This window comes from Mobula hypostoma, chromosome 15 (genome assembly GCF_963921235.1).
Source record: "Mobula hypostoma chromosome 15, sMobHyp1.1, whole genome shotgun sequence".
NCBI lineage: Eukaryota > Metazoa > Chordata > Chondrichthyes > Myliobatiformes > Myliobatidae > Mobula > Mobula hypostoma.
Window position 1 is genome coordinate 5,254,593 of NC_086111.1, and position 21,296 is coordinate 5,275,888.

The 21,296-nt window shown below is 44.6% G+C and overlaps 2 protein-coding genes across 7 annotated transcripts; one reads left to right on the top strand and one right to left on the bottom strand.

Annotated features, from left to right (window-relative positions):
• The first annotated feature begins 260 nt into the window (after positions 1-260).
• On the top strand, positions 261-16,771 carry ccdc51 (coiled-coil domain containing 51). 6 transcript variants are annotated; one of them, XM_063067652.1, is made up of 4 exons: positions 261-366; positions 4,830-5,170; positions 7,457-7,621; positions 9,301-16,771. In XM_063067652.1, exons 2-4 carry the CDS (start codon positions 4,880-4,882, stop codon positions 10,069-10,071), a joined length of 1,227 nt encoding a protein of 408 aa, XP_062923722.1. In that variant the 5' UTR covers positions 261-366; positions 4,830-4,879; the 3' UTR covers positions 10,072-16,771. The 6 variants fall into 6 exon arrangements, with proteins under 6 accessions (XP_062923722.1, XP_062923720.1, XP_062923721.1 ...); XM_063067650.1 differs by having other exon boundaries at positions 272-400; positions 4,868-5,170; XM_063067651.1 differs by having other exon boundaries at positions 275-366; positions 4,868-5,170.
• A 279-nt stretch (positions 16,772-17,050) lies between these two features.
• On the bottom strand, positions 17,051-20,874 carry LOC134357160 (dentin sialophosphoprotein-like). Its single transcript, XM_063068459.1, has 2 exons — positions 20,735-20,874; positions 17,051-19,790 (listed from the first exon to the last, which is right to left on the bottom strand). The coding sequence occupies exons 1-2, from the start codon at positions 20,872-20,874 to the stop codon at positions 17,051-17,053; spliced, it is 2,880 nt and encodes a 959-aa protein (XP_062924529.1).
• Positions 20,875-21,296: the final 422 nt, after the last annotated feature.

The window sequence follows — 21,296 nt, forward strand, 5'->3', positions numbered from 1 at the left end:
CAGATGTGGAATGGAAGAGCAGAAGCTGTCCCACCTCTGGTGGGACGGAATGTGAATAAATTAGCCCAAAGCTTTGTGCTCCTTGTAATAAATGTAACCAGAACGCGGGAGGTGACGTGAGAAAAGTTAGCCTGTCCTAAAATATTGCAAAAGAGGGGATATAGATCTGTGCTTTAGTTGCAGCACAGTGGCTTAATACGGTTGCCGGGGAGCCGAAGCCGGCGCCGGCAGCCGCGAGGTGAAAGGTCAGAGGGAATGGGCGGGTCCAGAGGTCGCACTGCAGACGGAGCGGAGAGCTGACTGTGCACAGGGCTACCGACAGAATATCCCCTGGATTCAGAAGAAGCTTTAATAGATTCGAGAACAGTAAGCATTCAAAAGAAGAAAGATGGCTCAAGCTGTGAGTGGGTATAGAGGGAGTGGATTGCAGTTATTGCTACCACTGTAAATGTGTGGGAATACAGTACAGATGTGAATGGAGGTAGGGAGAGGTGGTGATAATGAAGAACTGAAACTCTTGTTATAACGGCTTATGGCTCAATAACAGTGCATAACGTAGACTACAGCTGTTACTGAGTGTGTGATTTATGATCAATGATTGCACTTGCTTTGTTTGTTTTAAGTATTGATGATTGAAGTAATGTATAAATAAAATCCCAGGTTGCTCTTGTGGTTAGTAGAAAAGATGAGATGCATGGTGGTATAGTGGTTAGATTACTGGACTGTTTATGAGATGTGCCAATGCCAGCATTTACTACCAGTAATCCAAAAGGTCAGACAAAGATCTTAAGGCATAATCGGATACTACCCACACAGAGTCATAGTCATAGTCATACTTTATTGGTCCTGGGGGAAATTGGTTTTCGTTACAGTTGCGCCATAAATAATAAATAGTAATAGAACCATAAATAGTTAATAGAAATATGTAAATTATGCCAGGAAATAAGTCCAGGACCAGCCTATCGGCTCAGGGTGTCTGACCCTCCAAGGGAGGAGTTGTAAAGTTTGATGGCCACAGGTAGGAATGACTTCCTATGACGGTCTGTGCTGCATCTTGGAGGAATGAGTCTCTAGCTGAATGTACTCCTGTGCCCACCCAGTACATTATGTAGTGGATGGGAGACATTGACCAAGATGGCATGCAACTTAGACAGCATCCTCTTTTCAGACACCACCGTGAGAGAGTCCAGTTCCATCCCTACAACATCACTGGCCTTACGAATGAGTTTGTTGATTCTGTTGGTGTCTGCTACCCTCAGCCTGCTGCCCCAGCACACAACAGCAAACGTGATAGCACTGGCCACCACAGACTCATAGAACACCCTCAGCATCGCCTGGCAGATGTTAAAGGACCTCAGTCTCCTCAGGAAATAGAGACGGCTCTGACCCTTCTTGTAGACAGCCTCAGTGTTCTTAGACCAGTCCAGTTTATTATCAATTCATATCCCCAGGTATTTGTAATCCTCCACCATGTCCACACTGACCCCCCTGGATGGAAACAGGGGTCACCGGTACCTTAGCTCTCCTCAGGTCTACCACCAGCTCCTTAGTCTTTTTCACATTAAGCTGCAGATAATTCTGCTCACACCATGTGACAAAGTTTCCTACCGTAGACCTGTACTCAACCTCATCTCCCTTGCTGATGTATCCAACTATGGCAGAGTCATCCGAAAACTTCTGAAGATGACAAGACTCGGTGCAGTAGTTGAAGTCCGAGGTGTAAATGGTGGAGAGAAAGGGAGACAAGACAGTACACTGTGGAGCCCCAATGCTGCTGATCACTCTGTCGGACACACAGTGTTGCAAGCACACGTACTGTGGTCTGCCAGTCAGGTAATCAAGAATCCATGATACCAGGGAAGCATCCACCTGCATCGCTGTCAGCTTCTCCCCCAGCAAGGCAGGGCGGATGGTGTTGAACACACTGGAGAAGTCAAAAAACATGACCCTCACAGTGCTTGCTGGCTTGTCCAGGTGGGCGTAGACACGGTTCAGCAGGTAGACGATGACATCCTCAACTCCTAGTCGGGGCTGGTAGGCGAACTGGAGGGGATCTAAGTGTGGTCTGACCATAGGCCGGAGCAGCTCCAGAACAAGTCTCTCCAGGGTCTTCATGATGTGGGAGGTCAATGACACCCACAACTGAGGATTTTAGATTCTGGTTATTTAAATCTGAAATAAGCTACTATCAGTAATAATAACTTTTAATATGGTTTAGTGAAGTCCTTTTAAGGAAGGAAATATGTTTCTCTTCCTGGGTTAGGCCTCAGTGACTACAAACCCAGAGCAGTGTGGCAGACTCTTAATCTACAAAATGACTAGTTCTATTCAATGACAGTCAGAGATGGTCAATAATTGTTGGCCCTAAGCCTGTCTTGGAGTTGGAGGACTGTGTGTGTGTGTATGTGTATGGAAAGGGGCTTTTTCTGCAGTTCATAAACAGATGCTGAACCTCCAAAGCAACAGATATAAAATGCTGGAGGAACTCAGCAAAACAGGCAGCGTCGATGGAAGTGAACAAACAGTCCACATTTCAGGCCAAGACCCTTCTTTGGGATTGGAAAGGAAGAGGGAAGATGCCAGGAAAAAAGGTGGAGGGCGGGGAAGGAAGATAGCTGGAAGGTGATAGGTGAAGCCAGGTCGGTAAGAAAGGTAAAGGACTGGACAAGAAGGAATCTAAAAGGAGGTGAGAGTGGATCATGGGAGAAAGGAAAGGATGCAGGGCACCGGGAAGTGGTGTGATAGGCAGGTGAGAAGAGGTAAGAGGCCAGTGTGGGGAATAGAAGAAGAGGGGAAGGGGCAGAATTATTTTTATCAGAAAGATTATGATCTTTTCATCTCAATGACGAGACATCAATCAGCTCAATTTCAGCACTTCTCACTACTCCTGAAAGCTTTCCCCTCTGAACACACTGCCCTTCACTCTTTCTGCAGCAATCCCTATCTTACCATCAAATCCGCAGACAAAGGAGGTGCTGCTATACTGTAGTGGACTGACTGAGGCCAGGTGGCAACTCTCAGACATCTCGTCTTACCTACCTCTTGAAGAGAACCATGCTCCAGACCATCAGAAAACTCTTGGACAACATCGCTGACATTATCAACTCTGGAGAACTCCCATCCACTGCTACCAAGCCTATAGTTCCCTTGCTCTGCGCTGCCTGCTTCTGCCTCTTTCCGAAGATGCACAAACAACTCCATTCTATCTCCCTTGCTTCAGTCCCTTCCCACTTCCATCTGTAACACTTCTCATGTTCTCGATCTCCTCCGTAACTATCAATTCCCTAGCCTGACCAAGTCATTTTCACCATGGATGTCCAGTCCCTATACACTCTTATACCCATCAAGAAGGTCTAATAGCTCTGCGCTGCTTTGTCAACAAAAGAACCAACCCGTTCCCCTCCACCACCACCCCCCTCTGTCTGGCAGAACATGTCCTCACCCTCAACATTTTCTTCTTCAGCTCCTCCCACTTTCTGCAGACTCATGAGGTAGCCATGGGTACCCCCGTGGGCCCCAGCTTTGCTTGCCTTTTCATTGGCTATGTAGAACAGTCTATGCTCCAAGCCTTCTCCGGTAATGCTCCCAATTCTTCCTCCGCTGCATTGACAACTAGATTGCTGCTGCTCCTTGCATCCATGATGAGCTCATCAATTTCATCAATTTTGCCTTTAACTTCCATCCTGTCCTTAAGTGTCCTTGGTCCATTTCTGACACCATCCTCCACTTTCTCAATCTCTCTAGCTCCATCTCTGTAGACAAAATGTCAACCAACATCTTTTATAAACCTACCGATTCCCACAGTTATCTTGACTATATCTTTTCCTATCCTGTCTCCTGTAAAAATGCTATTCCCTTTTCTTAGTTCCTTCCTCTCTGCCACATCTGCTCCCAGGATGAGGCTTTCCTTTCCAAGATATTTGAGATGTCCTCCATCTTCAAAGCACGTGGTTTTCCTTCCTCCACCATTGAAGCTGCCCTCACCTTTATCTCCTCCATTCCCCTAACATCCATACTCACCCTATCTTCCTGCCACCTTAACAGTAATAGCCACGGTGAGGCTGCCTTCAGGGTGATTCCTGTTCTGATTCCTATGTTGGTCCATGGTCTCTTGTGCCACGGTGAGGCTGTCTTCAGGGTGGAGGAGCAACTCTTTAAGTTCTGTCTGGGTATCCTCCAACCTTATGTAATAAATATTGATTTTTCCTTCCAGTAAAAAAAATCCCCTTGCCCTCCCCTCTTCTATTCCCCACTGTGGCCTCATACCTCTTCTCCCTTGCCTATCACCTCCACTTGGGTCCCCTCCTCCTTTCCTCTCTGCTATGGTCTGCTATCCTCTCCTATCGGATTTCTCCTCTCCAGCCATTTAGTTTTCCCACTTACTTGGCTTCATCTATCACATTCCAGCTTGCCACCTTCCTCTCCCCCACACTTTTATTCTGGCATCTTCCCCCTTCTTTTTCAATCCTGAAGAAGAGTCTCCACTTGGAATGTCAACTGTTTACTCTTATCCATAGATGCTGCCTGACTTGCTGAGCTCCTCCAGCATTTTTGGTGGTGTTTTTTCCTTCTGCTGTTATTGTGTTCTATGTTTTTCCTGCCAAGAATTGTGAGCATGTTAAGTTGATGCTGGATATGTGGCAACACTTGTGGGCTGCTCCCAGCACATTTTTGGATGTGCTGGTTGGTAGCACAAACGATGCATTTCCTGAATGCTTCGATGTAGATGTGAGAAATGAATCTGAATCTTAAATTTTAAAAAAAAGTTTATTTAAAATTCAAATTGTTGTTATGAATACTCTAAACAATCTTTGTCAATGCATTCTCAGGCTACTTAGTTTTGACTGAATAAGCATTGTTTTTGAAGCAATCGACAGTGATGAAGAAGGGGCGATTTGGTATGATGTGCTCCCGTGTTTATTGCTTCCAAATTGCAAGAAGCAATAATCTCCAAGTCCGCCTCTACTGTTCCCAAGCCTCGCAGAAAACAGTTACCAAGGCTCTCAGTGAAAATAAAGATGCTACACCTCTGAAATTGGTCGAACTGGGAAAGAATTTAAGCAAAAAGGCGTTAGACCACATCCGAGCCACAGCGAACACCCTGTGGGAAAACTATGAGGAGTTTGTTGGACTGAAAGAAGTTCAAGAGGCACAGCTGAATGTCACAGAGGTAAAGCAATTATAGAAATAATGTGCCACTTCTGATGTCTGAAGTACAGACTGGTATTGAATAATGTTTGACACAGTAAATTAATTTTTATTCAGGCTGTGATTGTCACTGGCAGGGCCAGCAATTATAGTCCATCCCTTCTTCCTGCTGAGAATGTGGAGGGGTGAGTCACCATTTTAGATGCCTGCAGTCCTTCCAGTTGAGGTGCTCTGATGTTTTGTTCAGTGGGGGTTTCCAGAATTTTGACTCAGTGACAATCATGGTATATTTCTAATTAGGGTGCTGTTTGACTTGGAAAGGAATTCCAAGTATCCTCAGGTGGCCATGTAGGTGGCCAGTAGGTTTGGGAGTGCTAATGGTGTAGCCTAGATGAGTAACTCCAATGCATTTTGTAAATGGCAAACCAAGTATGGTGTGCTAGTGGTGATGGGAATAAATATCTAGGGCATTGGCATCACACACAACCTGCTGGAGGAACTCAGCAGGCCAGGCAGCATCTATGGAAAAGAGTACAGTGAACGTTTCAGGCCGAAACCCTTCATCAGGACTGGAGGAAAAAAAGATGAAGAGTCAGAGTAAGGTGGTGGGGGAGGGGAGGAAGTAACGCAAGGTGATAAGTGAAACCAGGAGGGGGGAGGCATGAAGTAAAGAGCTGGGAAGTTGATTGGTGAAAGAGATACAGGGTTGCAGAAAGGAGAATCTGATAGGAGAGGACTGAAGACCTTTAAACACAAGTAAGAGAACCAAACAAATGAAGATGCCAAGGAAGTAGCCCCAGACGACTGATTTGTGGTGGCTGGGGTGAAGAAGTGTCAGGGTCCTGTGCATACATATGCAGACGTATACAGTATACAACTTTGAGATTCATCTTCTTGCAGGCAGCCGCAAACAAAGAAACAGAATAGAACCTGTTAAAAGAAAGGACCCCACATAACAAGATCCAGTGTGCGAAAAAAATATAGGTTGTGCAAACAATAAAAAGTAAACAAATAACATTAATTACAGAGTTAGTTCAGCACAGCGCTGAAGTGTCTCGATCAAATTGTAATCAAAAGAAGTAAACAAAAACACAAGGAACATAAACTTCAGAGTCCCCAAAAGTCACTCTATGACTGTGGAGAGTGTGGAGCCCATCCAGAAGCCCAGTAGCTACAGATCAACAGCCGCATCTGAGCATTGATTGATATATTTGCTATAATTTGTTTTACTTTTCAAAAGAAAATGTACTACTAAAAATATTCATCAGATCAAAAAGCATCTTTAAAGAAGTTAATGTTTGCATTTCAGATGCAACTTATATTTTTTAAATTCAGGTTTTACTATTGACACCATAATTGAGCTGACAACAGTGAAATCAAAGATATTGATGGTAGAACACCACCCATAATGGGATTACGGGATGCTAAAGGGATCAGGGGGTATGGAGGGAAGGCTGGTACAGGGTTCTAAGTTGGATGATCAGCCATGATCATACTGAATGGCAGTGCAGGCTCGAAGGGCTGAATGGCCTACTCCTGCACCTATTTTCTATGTTTCTATAATCAGTTTAAAGTAGTTTTTTATTATTGGGTATCATTTTTGCCCAAGCTTGTCATAACCTTTTCTCAGACTACCTCCAGTTGAATGGTATTAAAGTGTGCTTGATAAAACTGAGATGTTACATGACCTTGAAAGCACATATAATTGTACAGATGTACCGTGGAGAGCATTCTAACTGGCTGCATCAACATCTGGTATGGAGGGGCCAGTGCACAAAATCAGAAAAAGCTACAGAAAGTTGTGAACTCAGCCAGCTCCATCATGGGCAGCAGCCGCTCTAGCATCTATGACACCTTCAAAAGGTGATGCCTTAAAAAGGTAGCATCCATCATTAAGGACCCCCATCACCCTGGGCGTGCCCTCTTCTTAATGCTACCATCAGGGAGGAGGTACAAGAGCCTGAAGACACACACTCAGTGTTTCAGGAACAGCTTCTTCCCCTCTGCCATCCAATTTCTGAATGGACAATAAACCCATGAACGCTACCTCAGTATTTTTTCCTCTCTTTTGGCACTACTTATTTGTTTTATTTTATTTTATATACTTGCTGTAAGTTTTGGGTTTTGTTATTAGTATTACACAAAACAATAAATTTCATGACGTTGCAGTGATATTGAACATGATTCTGATGTAAGTTGTTATACCTACTAGCTGTTCTTAAATGTGTTGGGCTCTCAAAAGAACTGGAAGCCTGCAATAAAAACTGAAATGGTAATGTGTGACTGACAAATGCGTTGTTGCTCTCAGGCAGAGAAAGCATTCATGGTTGCCCGCGGTGTTGTTCGACAAAGCCAGGAAACTCTTGAAGCCCAGCAATTGAAATTGAAGGAGGTTCGGGATAAATTAGACAGAGTCTCACGGGAGGACAGTCACTATCTCGAGTTGGCCACTCAAGAACATAAACTGCTTCAAGTGAGGATTTTGTTTTGCTAATTCACTTTGCTCTGTCCTTATACATTGATGTTTGAAGGATAATAACAATTGGGTTCGTAAGGTTGCTGTAGCTGGGTTGGGGGAGGTTGGGTGAAGGGGGGGATTAGTGGGGATCACCTCCCACTATCTATTAAATGCTCCCAATGGTGTGCATCTCAAATGATCTCTGACAACCAAATCCTGCTTCTGGCCTTTACATGTGGCTTAGCCGCTAAGCCCAGCAGAACAGTTTCTACTGACAGGAGAAAGGGCGAAGATAGTTCACTAGTGTCTTAAAACCAGTCAGGCAGATGGGGCTCATCAGCCGTGGTTTGGCAGCTCATCTAGGAGAAGGAAAACTCTGATATCAACCCTCTGCTGCCATGAGCTATACCCACTCATGTGGAAGGCTTTGGGGGTAAATCCCTAGGAAAAGTCTGTAGTTGGTGATGCTACAGCGAACAAAATATACTTCTGAAAAGAACAATCATAGTAACTGTGGTGCCATTCACAATTTGCTATGGGTTTGCACATAAGAGGCAAATAACCTCTTCCTCAATATCAAGAAGACAAAAGAGATGGTTATCGACTTTGGAGCTCACACCACCCACACCCCCTTTACATTGGCAGGATAGCAGTGGAAGTTGCAAGAAGTTTCAAACTCCTGAGACTGCACATCTTGCACAACCTGTCCTGGACCCAAAATTAATTCTAAACAATCAGGAAAGCTCACCAGTGCCTTTGCTTTCTAAGGAGGCTGAAGAGAGCTGCTTTATGCGCATCTATACTCATGTCATACCACAGATGCACAGCAGAGAGCATGCTGACAGGCTGTATCACTGCATGGTACTGAAACTCACTGCAACGGGCAGGAAGGCACCACTATGAGTAGTCAAAACCAGCACCAGCCGACCACCGCACCATCAAGGTCATGTATACAGAACTGTGCCAGAAAAGAGCCAGCAGCATCATGAAGAATCCCATCAACCCTGCTCATGGACTGCTTGGCCATTCCCATCAGGGAGGAGGCTAAGTAGCATCCACACCAGGATCACCAGACTGGAAAACAGTTATTTTCCCCCAAGCAGTAACCCACTCCTCCACACCTCCAACCACCACTACTTTCAGTTTCTGTCACTCACCCTTTTGTACAGACACTCCTTTGCCTAGAGTCACATAATGTACATATAATCAACATATGTACGTAAACTATCTTACATATGTATACAGTACTGTGAAAAAAATCTTAGACGTATATTTAGCTAGGGTGTCTAAAACTTTTGCACAGTACTGTAGTAATTTTATGGATTGTACTGCACTGCTGCCTCAAAAAGAAAACAAAAATTTCGTGACAGACATAATTGAGGATAAACCTGATTCTGATATCTATAAGTAATGTGCCTAAGATTTTTGCACAGAACTGTATTTATTGTTTTTTTAATTATTCTGTTCTTTTGTTGTGTTTTTTATTTGGTTGCATCAGATTTGGAGTAACAATTATTTCGTGTTCCTTTATATCTGTGTACTGGAAATACTCCTGAATTTGTCTTCGCAGCTGCCTGTCCCCATCTGCTATGCTTAATGTGTCTGTCCTTCGTGCTCTCTTTTTATTAATAAGCAAAGGTCGAGAAAATAAAGTTTAATATTGCATTTAATTTTGTTTTCTATCCTGCAATCAGGATGAAAGAAGACATCGAACAGCCTATGAAAATGCGGAAGAAGTTGAACGTGAGACATTTGCTCTCTTCTCAGCAGCAGTGAGGGGAAGCCACGAGAAAGAGCGGGCAAGAGCAGAGAGAACAAAAAACTGGTCTCTGGTGGGGTCTGTGCTGGGAGCCATCATTGGAGTCCTGGGGTCAACTTACATCAATAGAGTTCGGCTTCAGGAGCTGAAGGCATTGCTCCTTGAGGCACAGAAAGGGCCGGTGAGCTTGCAGGAAGCCCTTAAAGAACAGGCGTCCATGCACCAAGTCCAAAACAAGGAGCTCAATGCACTTGTAACCAATTTGAAGGAATTGGTTGGCCAAGACAGTGCTGTGCAGCAAGCAGGGAAGGCCACCACTAACACTGGAAAATCAGAATCTGTTTTGAAACTGGATCCTTTCATGATCTCTCTGAAAGAACAAGCAGCTTCATTGAAACATACCAATACAGCATTAGAGGGGCTGGAGCAAAATTTAAAAAATCTGCAAATGTCACTTGGCCAAGTGGCTTCTGACATCAAGACCGTAAAAGTTGTTGCACAGACCGAGCCATGGCAAACGGTACCTTCAGAATTGACACAAGATTGGCAGACTCTAGCAACAGAGGATGTGATTGCTGGTTTAGCAGAGACTGAAAAGAGGCTGGAATATCAAATCAGAACAAACACTATGTACAGCACAGTACTGACATGTGCTGCATTTGCCCTCACACTGCCAGTATTGTATGTCTTCTTCAGAGGGAACTAAAAAAGATGCTGCACCTCAGAAGCTTGTAAGTTTTGTAATGTTTCCCAAAATTGGGTGCCATTTTCCAGCAAATGGTGAAAATATATTTGGCAATTGAATTGCATTTTTGTTTCAAATGTAAGAGAGTTTGTACTGATCCGTACTTGCTTACTGATTTAGGGCATGTATTTGCACAGCACTTCATGTCCTTAAACTAGCCATAGAAAAGTCCGACAGAGAAACAGGCCGTTAGGCCCATCTAGTCCCATTGGCCTGTGTCTGGACCATAGCCATCAATACTCCTACTGGCCAGGTACCAATCCAAACTGCTGTTAAACGTTGAAACCGACTCAAATGTACCACCTGCACTGACAGCTCATTCCACACTCTCAGGATCCTCTAAGTGAAGAAGTTTCCCCTCATGATCCCCTTAAACGTTTCGCCTTTCACCCTTAACCCATGATCTCCAGTTGTAGTCCCTCCAGACCTCAGTGGGAAAATGACTGCTTGCATTTACCCTATCTATACCCCTCATGATTTTGTATACCTCTATCAAATCTCCCCTCAGTCTTCTATGTTCCAAGGAATAAAGTCCTAACCTATTCAACCTTTCCTTGTAGCTCAGGTCCTCCAGTCCCAGCAACATCTGTGTAAATTTTCTCTGTACTCTTTCAACCGTATTTACATTTTTCCTATAGGTAGGTGACCAAGACTGCACACAATACTCCAAATTAGGCCTCACCATTGTCTTATACAACATAACATCCATTCTCCTGTACTCAGTACTTTGATTTATGAAGGCTAATGTTCCAAAAGCTTTCTTTATGAGCCTATCCACCTGTGATGCCGCTTTCAAGGAAGTATGGATTTGTGTCCCAGATCTCTCTGTTCCACCGCACTCCTCAGTGCCCTACTGCTCACCATGTAGGACCAACTCTGGTTGGTCCTACCGATGTGCAACACCTCGCAGTTGTCTGCATTAAACTCCATCAGCTATTTTTCAGCCCCTTTTGCCAACTGGTCCAGATCCCGCAAATGTGCTGATTCATTTGACCGCTTTATCAGCCAGATCGTTAATATAGATTACAAACAACAACAGACCCAGCAACGATCCCTTCAGCATTCCACTAGTCACAGGCATCCAGTCAGAGAAGCAACCATCTACTACCACTCTCTGCGTTCTCCACAACGCCAATGACTAACCCAATTTACTACCTCATCTTGAATGCCAAGTGACTGAACCAACCATCCATGCGGTACCTTGTGAAATGCCCTGCTAAAATCTATGTAGACAGCATCCACTGCATTGCCTTCATCAATTTTCCTGGTAACAACTTCAAATAACTCTACAAGATTGGTTAGTCACAACCTACCACACACAAGGCCATGCTGACGATCCCTAATCAGTCCCGTCTATCCAAATACTCATATATCCGGTCCCTTAGAATATCTTCCAGTAACTTTCCCAGTACTGATGTCAGGCTCACCAGCCAGATGATATTGTAATGCAGAGCATTCAATGTCAATGGTCTTTGCAATGAAGTAAGAAGAGAGTAAAATGTTCCTAAAATGTATTGCTCACAATTCCAAACCCTCCTTAAATTCCTTCAGAATCCATGCCTTTGGCAATGTGCAATACATTGTGGTTAACTTCAACTCTTATTAAATCTCAGAGCATGTCATTACCCATGATTGTTGCCTATTTATTTTTTTCTATAAAAGGCATTCCTATTTTGTTTGAGACAAAACATGCACAATGATCATTTACTGGTGATGATTATTGAAACATTTAAAGAACAGACCAATACAAATATAACACAGATATTCTGACCTTTGCTCAAACTGCCAGGTTCTGCTCTTCATGACCCACTGTTTGTGAAAGTTGTACCTATCAGTGAAAGATAATGCAATAATAGTAGTGTTCTATTGCAAAAATGTCTTTAAAAACTGCAAATAACTCCTACTGTAGGTAAGCAGTGGGAGAATTGGGGGTTAATAGGATGTGAAAGACTGGAAAACATCATACTGGATCCCCAAGTCATCGTGTCAAAGATCGGACGTCTGTATAGGTGGGAGTCACAAGGGCCAGTGACACCTGCCATCCAGGTCAACAGGGTCACAAAGATACATGCATGTCCTGAGATTGAGGTCCAAAGGTCAAAGTCTTGAACGACAGGTCCTGGGTTGAAGCCTGAATATCAAACCCCTGATTGGAGAGTCCTGACATTTATATGCAGAGGTCGACAAAGTCTAGAGGACAAAGCTGAAGGTCAAGTTCAAATTCAAATTCAAGACCATACATGAATATAGCCAAATGAAACAGTATTACTCCGGAGCCAATCACAAACAAGAGAAAAACTGCAGATGCTGGAAATCAAAGCAACATACACAAAATGCTGGAGGAACTCACCCCATCTATGGAAAGAAGTAGAGTCGACATTTCAGGCCAAGACCCTTTGGCAGGATGGACAGAAAAAGATGAGTAGAGTTAAAAGGTCAGGGAGGGGAGAATGAAACCCAAGGTGATAGGTGAAACTGTGAGGGGTGGGGTGAAGTAAAGAGCTGGAAGGATCTTAAATTAATTATCATTCAGGATTGAAATTCTTCAGTGAGAGCATAATGAGAGATGTGGACCAGGTATATTCATGGTGAAAGAGATACAGGGCTGCAGAAGGAAGAGTCTGATAGGAGAGGACAGAATGCCATGGAAGAAAGAAAAAGGGGAGGAGCACCAGGAGGCGATGGGCAGGCAAGGAGATAAGGTGAGAGAGGGAAAAGCGGATGGGGAATGGTGAAGGACAGGGTGGGGGTGGCATTACCAGAAGTTTGAGCAATCAGTGTTCATGCCATCAGGTTGGAGGCTAACCAGACGGAATATAAGGTGTTGTTCCTCCAACCTGAGTGTGATCTCATTGGAACAGTGGATTGACATATTGGAATGGAAATAGGAAGTGGAATTAAAATCGATGGCTACTGAGAGATAGTAGGGAAAGATGAGCTTGGTGGTGGGATCCCATTGGAGATGGTGGAAGTTCGGGGGAATTATGTGCTGGACGCAGAGACTGGTGGGGTGGTAGGTGAGGGCAAAAGGAACCCTACCCCTGGTCAGGTGGCAGGAGGATGGGGTGAAAGCAGACGTGTGAAATGGAAGAGATGCAGTTGAGGGCAGTGTTGATGGTGGAGGAAGGGGATCCCCTTTCTTTGAAAAAGGATGACTTCTCCTTCATTCTGGAATGAAAAGCCTCATCCTGAAAGCAGATGCAGTGAAGACGGAGAAATAGAGCGAAGGGGATGGCATTTTTACAAGAAACAGGTTGGAAGAGGCATAGACCAGGTAGATCTGGGAGTCTGTGGGTTTATTATAGGCATCAGTAGATAAACTGTCTGCAGAGATAGAGACAGTGAGATCAAGAAAGGGGAGGGAGGTGTCAGAAATGGACCAGGTAAATGTGAGGACAGCGTGGAAGTTGGAGGCAAAGTTGATGAAGTCAACAAGTTCTGCATGGGTGCAGAAAGCAGCACCAATGCAATTGTCAATATAGCGTAGGAAAAGTTGGGGAGTGATATCAATGTAGGCTCGGAACATAGACTGTTCCACATAGCCAACAAAAAGCAGGCATAGCTGGGACCCATGTGAGCCCATGGCTACACTTTTTGTCTGAAGGAAATGGGAGGAGCCAAAGGAAAAATTATTAAGAGTGAGGACAAGTTCCACAAAATGGAAGAGAGTGGTGGTGGAGCAGAACAGGTCGGGTCTGGTGTCCAGAAAGAAACAGAGAGCTTTGAGGCCTCCTTGGTGGGCGATGGGGGTGTATAGGGACTGGACATTCATAGTGTAAATAAGAAGATGGGGGCCAGGGAACTTGAAATCATTGACAAGATCCAGAGCATGTGAAGTGTCATGGATACAGGTAGGAAGGGACTGAAATGGGGTGATAAAACAGTGAAAATATGCAGATATAAGTTCAGTAAGGCAAGAACAAACTGAAACAGTGGGTCTACCTGGAAAAGTGGGGTTGTGGATCTTGGGTAAGAGGTAGAAACAGGGGGTGCAGGGTGTGGGAAATGCATTCAGACATGGTTGAGAGGATCAGTTGTTCAGCCCAAACATTCGAAAGAGGACGAAGTGTAATCTAAGTGACTTTGACCATGAAATGATTTTTGGTGCCATATGGTTTTTTTTGAGTATCTCAGAAACTGCTGATCTCTTGGGATTTTCATGGACAACAGTCTCTAGAGTTTACAGAGAATAGTGCGAGAATCAAAAAGCATACAATGGCATCAGTTTGTGTGGGTAAGAATGCCTTGTTAATGAAAGAGGTCAGCGGAAAATGCCAGACTGGTTCAAGCTGATAGGAAGGCAACAGTAACTTCAAATGACCACGCTTTGCAACAGAAGAGCATCTCAATGCACACAGCATCGAATCTTGAAGTGGATGGGCTATAGCAGCAGAAGACCGTGAACATACACTCAGTGGCCCTTCATTAGGTACAAGAGGTACCTAATCAAATAACCACTGAAGGTAGATTAGTAAGTGATATTTGCTATTCTCAATTTCAACTTTAGAAAAAAAATTCCACTTGTTAGCATTGAACAGTGAGAAGTGAAACAGAGACACAAACAAAGAAACAGGTTTAACCATCGAAGTTGTGGACGGTTTTTTTAACATAGAACATAGCACGGGAACAGGCACTTCAACTCACAATATTGTGCTGAACCAGCTAAAAAGTAAATCAAACCCCACCCCCAAAAAAACTAAACCCTCCCAGCTACACATGTGCATATCCCTCACATTCATGTGCTGATCTAAATGTCTCTTAAAAGCCTCTACCACCATACCAGGCAAACCATATTCTCATATTTGCCCATGGAATTGAAGATAAAGATAAATGAGTAAGGCCAAGAATTGATTTATTCATTCACAAGATATTGGTATTGCTGTCAAGAAATGTGTGTTGCCTAATCTAGGTGCCCCTGGGTTGTGTGATGAACTAACTTATTGAATTGCTGTCATCTTTTGGAAATATTCCCACGGTGTTACTGGAGAGGGAGTTAAAGGGTTTAGACTTGGAAAGGAAGCTGCAGGTGGTGGTGATGGTCCCAGGGGCATGCTACAATATAAAACTCTACCTTACAGACAATGTAAACAAAATGGCTGATGAAGTGCATTTATTTCCTTGGTGACTCACAGGTATTTGTAACAAGGTGCTGTCACCAAGTCAGACTGGCGACACATGCTTTCCAAAAAAAACTAAAAGGACACTCTAACAGTGGGTGTTCCCTCACCACCCCATCCTGGGAAAAGCCACGTGCAATCCCTGCCTACTCTTGCTTCTTGTGTTCTGCCCAGCCACTGCTTCTAATCATTGCCAGCAGGGATTTCTAGAAGTGGATTGTTGTTTCTATATCACAAAGGAGCTAAAGAAGTGTGTTATGTACCCCTGGGGTTCCTTTGTGCTGTGGACTGTCACTTTAAGGCACAAGAGAGAACTGAGACTAACCTCTGGATTTCTGCTGAGAGAGAGGGGCGGAGTCTGCCATTCAGCCCGTGTTTACACTTTTACACGGACACTGACTACTGCTGCCAGCTTCTGGGTTGCCATGGAAAGAGAGAGAGAGAGATGGAGTTGTTTGATGGACAATCAATGTTATGGTTACTCTGCAGCATGTTTACTTTTTACAAGGACAGTTACAGACACAGACACACACAGTTGAAAACAAGATGGATTCGATCAATGAAAGACACCAGTGAGCGAGGTCCTGGTTTAAACTTTCAGTAGCCCAAAAGGGGTGAGTTGAGATTGATCCTGAGTATTGATAAATGACTCTCTCAAGTTTTCTGCAACTAGAACAAGTTTGCGGGAAGAGAAGAGAGGAGAGATGGGTTTGAAACAGAATAAACCTAGTGACAAAGAGATCACTGTTTGGACTCTCTCCTCAGTAGCCCGTGAGGGTGAGTTTGTTTCCATTCAACTACGAAGGTGTGATTGTCACGTAGTTAATCCACAGGAGTGGGTTCTCTGGTGAGGGGAGTACCTTGTGAATACCACGTGTGTGTTACCCTTGTTTGGGTGTGGTAGTTCACTGAAGAAAGGCACCCCTGTGGCAAATCACTGATGGAGTTATTTTGTCTGTCATGGAACTGGATAAGTGGCTGTCACAGTTGTGTGTTTGGGGTAACCTTGTGTGGAATCTACCCGTGTGTCTACCCTTGCCTGGGTGGTGGTTCCCTTGAAGAGAGTCCCCTTTCTGATAAGCTACTGTTGGTGATAATTCATACATGGATTCTGTTGGAGTATCCTGTGGCCACCACTTTGAGATGTCCCGTAGCTGAATTCGGGTGTGGTACCACTTGTGTTTAAAGGATATTTGTTGAAGATCACTGTCGGTGATATTTCACGTGTGGAGTGGAACAACTTCGGAGATAAAACCTACTACTATTGTTACCTTGTATTGCTGTTGTGGAATCTGTAGAATATCGACGTAATTGCCTTCTCACAACATTCGCCTTTTGGGTTACAAATATCTCTCATTAATTAACCTGAGCATTGAACTGAACTGTCTTACCTTCCATCATAAGACTGTATCCCTTACCACCTAAGCTTGAAGAAGCTTGGCTTTTATATTTACACACCTGTATATGCATAATGTCTGTTAACCTGCCTGATTTATCTGGTTATATATGACTGTTTTGCATAGTTACCAATAAAAATAGAATTAATTAACACCAAAACCAGACATCAGGTGTGTTCCATTTCTGCTGGTTACAGGGTATGTAACAAGTGTTTCCTGCAGCAGACACAAAAGATTGAATGACTCAGAGGCTGTGATAGAATTATTGATTGGGAAAGTTAGAACAAGGAATCAATGTAATTACTACAGTCATTATGGATTCTGTAACATAAAATACACAGCAGCATTTATGAATCCCATATTAGCCTCTAGAGCCACTTGAGGAGCCACCAATAGACAACCCCTCAGGAAAACATCGTACTGCACTCAAGTGACCACGCTCCTACTACTGCTGCTACTTCCATCAATGCTATTACTGCTACTGCCATCGATGCTGTTACTACTGCTACTGCCGTCAATGCTGTTACTACTACTGCTGCCAATGCTGTTACTGTTACTGCCGTCAATGCTATTACTACTACTGCCGTCAATGCTGTTACTGCTACTGTCAATGCTATTACTACTGCTGTCAATGCTGTCACTACTGCTACTTCCGTCAATGCTATTACTGCTACTGCCATCGATGCTGTTACTACTGCTACTGCTGCCAATACTGTTACTGTTACTGCCGTCAATGCTATTACTGCTACTGCCGTCAATGCTGTTACTACTACTGCTGCCAATGCTGTTACTGTTACTGCCGTCAATGCTATTACTGCTACTGCCGTCAATGCTATTACTGCTACTGTCAATGCTATTACTACTGCTGTCAATGCTGTCACTACTGCTACTTCCGTCAATGCTATTACTGCTACTGCCATTGATGTTGTTACTACTACTGCCAATGCTGTTACTGTTACTGCCGTCAATGCTATTACTGCTACTGCCGTCAATGCTGTTACTGCTACTTCCGTCAATGCTATTACTGCTACTGCCATCGATGCTGTTACTACTGCTGCCAGTGCTGTTACTATTACTGCCGTCAATGCTATTACTGCTACTGCTGTCAATGCTGTTACTGCTACTGTCAATGCTATTACTACTGCTGTCAATGCTGTTACTACTGCTACTTCCGTCAATGCTATTACTGCTACTGCCATTGATGCTGTTACTACTGCTACTGCTGCCAATTCTGTTACTGTTACTGCCGTCAATGCTATTACTGCTACTGCCGTCAATGCTGTTACTGCTACTGTCAATGCTATTACTACTGCTGTCAATGCTGTTACTACTGCTACTGCTGCCAATGCTGTTACTGTTACTGCCGTCAATGCTGTTACTGCTACTGTCAGTGCTATTACTACTGCTACTGCCGTCAATGCTGTTACTGCTACTGCCGTCAATGCTGTTACTGCTACTGTCAATGCTATTACTACTGCTGTCAATGCTGTTACTACTGCTACTGCTGCCAATGCTGTTACTGTTACTGCCGTCAATGCTGTTACTGCTACTGCCGTCAATGCTGTTACTGTTACTGCTGTCAATGCTATTAATGCTACCACCGTCGATGCTGTTACAGCTACTGCCGTCAATGCTATTACTGCTACTGCTACTGCCACTGCCGTCAATGCTGTTACTGCTACTGCTGTCGATGCTATTAATGCTACCACCGTCGATGCTGTTACAGCTACGGCCGTCAATGCTGTGACCGCTACTGCCATCAATGCTGTTACTGCTACTGCTGTCGATGCTGTTACTGCTACTGCCGTCTATGCTATTACTGGTACTGCTGTCAAAGCTGTTACTGCTAATGCTGTCAATGCTGTTACTGCTACTGCTGCCGATGCTATTACTGCTTCTGTTGCCGATGCTGTTACTACTACTGCCATCAGTGCTGTTACTGCTACTGCCGTCAAAGCTGTTACTGCTACTGCTGTCGATGCTATTACTGCTACTGCTGTTAATGCTGTTACTACTACTGCCGTCAATGCTGTTACTGCTACTGCCGTTAATGCTGTTACTGCTGCTGTCATCAATGCTATTACTGCTACTGCTGTTAATACTATTACTGCTACTGCCGGCAATGCTGTTACTGCTACTGCCGCCGATGCTGTTACTGTTACTGCCGTCGATGCTGTTACTGCTACTGCCGCCGATGCTGTTACTGTTACTGCCGTCGATGCTGTTACTGTTACTGCCGTCGACGCTGTTACTACTACTGCCATCGACGCTGTTACTGTTACTGCCGTCGATGCTGTTACTGCTACTGCCGTCGATGCTGTTACTGCTACTGCCGCCGACGCTGTTACTGTTACTGCCGTCGACGCTGTTACTGTTACTGCCGTCGATGCTGTTACTGCTACTGCTGTCAAAGCTGTTACTGCTACTGCTGTCGATGCTATTACTGCTACTGCTGTTAATGCTGTTACTGCTACTGCTGCCGATGCTGTTACTGCTACTGCTGTTAATGCTATTACTGCTACTGCTACTGCCGTTAATGATGTTACTGCTCCTGCCATCAATGCTGTTACTACTACTGCCGTCAATGCTGTTACTGCTACTGCTGCCGATGCTGTTACTGCTACTGCTGTCAATGCTGTTACTGCTACTGCCATCAATGCTATTACTGCTACTGCTGTTAATGCTATTACTGCTACTGCTACTGCCGTTAATGCTGTTACTGCTCCTGCCATCAATGCTGTTACTGCTACTGCTGCCGATGCTGTTACTGCTACTGTCATCAATGCTATTACTGCTACTGCTATTAATGCTATTACTGCTACTGCTGTTAATACTATTACTGCTACTGCCGTCGATGCTGTTACTGCTACTGCCGCCGATGCTGTTACTGCTACTGCCGTCGATGCTGTTACTGCTACTGCCATCGATGCTGTTACTGTTACTGCCGTCGATGCTGTTACTACTACTGCCGTCGACGTTGTTACTGTTACTGCCATCGACGCTGTTACTGTTACTGCCGTCGACGCTGTTACTGCTACTGCCGTCGACGCTGTTACTACTACTGCTGTCGATGCTGTTACTGCTATCGATGCTATTACTGCTACTGCTACCACTGCCACTATTGCTGCTGCTGCTACGCTTACTGCTCCTACTACCACTGCTACTACTGCTACAGTTATTTCTTCTGCTAATGGTACTGATACTGCTGCTGCTAATATGTTGCTGCTGCTGATAATGCTACTACTGCTGCTACTACAGCTCCTAATGCTACTACTGCTCCTGCTGTTACTGCTATTGCCACTACAACAAAAACTGCTACTGCCACTGCTGCTACTACTAGTGATACTACTGCTATTGCTCCTACTCCTACTGCTACTAATACTGCTGCTACTACTGCAACTCTGACTGCTACTACTACTACTACTGCTAATATCAACTACCACTTCTACTACAGCATCTGCTGCTGCTACTACTATTATTACTGCTGCTGCCTCCACTATTACTGCTACTGCTACTGGTGGTACTCAGTAGGTGTGTCAGTAGTAATACACAGGTGTTTCCAATGAGTGGACAGCCGCAAGGCTGCAGGACCGGACGGCATCCCAGGACGGGTACTCAGAGTGTGCCCGGCACAACTGGCAAGTGTGTTTACAGACATTTTTAATCTCTCCCTCTCCCAGTGTAGAGTGCCTCCTGCTTCAAAACATCCACCACTGTCCCTGTACCAAAAAAGACCAAGGTAACATGTCTGAACGACTGGTGTCCTGTCACACTCACCTCAAATAATAAACAAATGCTTTGAGAGGCTGGTCAAGGGCTATATCTGCAGCTTGCTGCCACCCAAACTGGACCCCTACAATTCACCTACTGACACAACCGATCGACAGATGACACAATAGCCACAGCTTTACTCACCTTCCTTACACATCTGGAGAAGAAGGACGCTTATGTGAGAACGCTGTTCTTGGACTACAGTTTAGCATTCAACACCATAATTCCCTCCAGGCTTGACAAGAAGCTCAGAGACCTTGTCCTTTGCCCTGCCTTGTGTAGTTGGATCCTGGACTTCCTGTCGGATCACTGGCAGGTGGTGAGAGTAGGCTCCCTCACCTCTGGCCCTCTGACCCCCAACACAGGTGCCTCTCAAGGCTGTGTACTAAGCCCCCTCCTTTACATAGTGGCAGTAGCAGTAGTAGCAGTTTTAGTTGTAGCAGTAGTATTAGCAGCATAAACATCACCGAGGATTTCATGTGGTCTATACATACTGGCTGTGTGGTGAAAAAGGCACAACAGCACCCCTTTCACCTCAGACGGTTGAAAAAGTTTGGTATGGGCCCCCAAATTCTAAGAACTTTCTGCAGGGGCATGATTGAGAGCATCCTGACTGGCCACATCACTGCCTGGTATGGGAACTGTACTTCCCTCAATCGCAGGACTCTGCAGAGAGTGGTGCGGACAGCCCATCGTATCTGTAGATGTGAACTTCCCACTATTCAGGACATTTACAAAGACAGGTCTGTAAAAAGGGCCCGAAGGATCATTGGGGACCTGAGTCACCCCAACTACAAACTGTTCCAGCTGCTACCGTTCGGGAAGCGGTACCACAGCATAAAAGCCAGGACCAACAGGCTCCGGGACAGCTTCTTCCACCAAGCCATCAGACTGATGAACT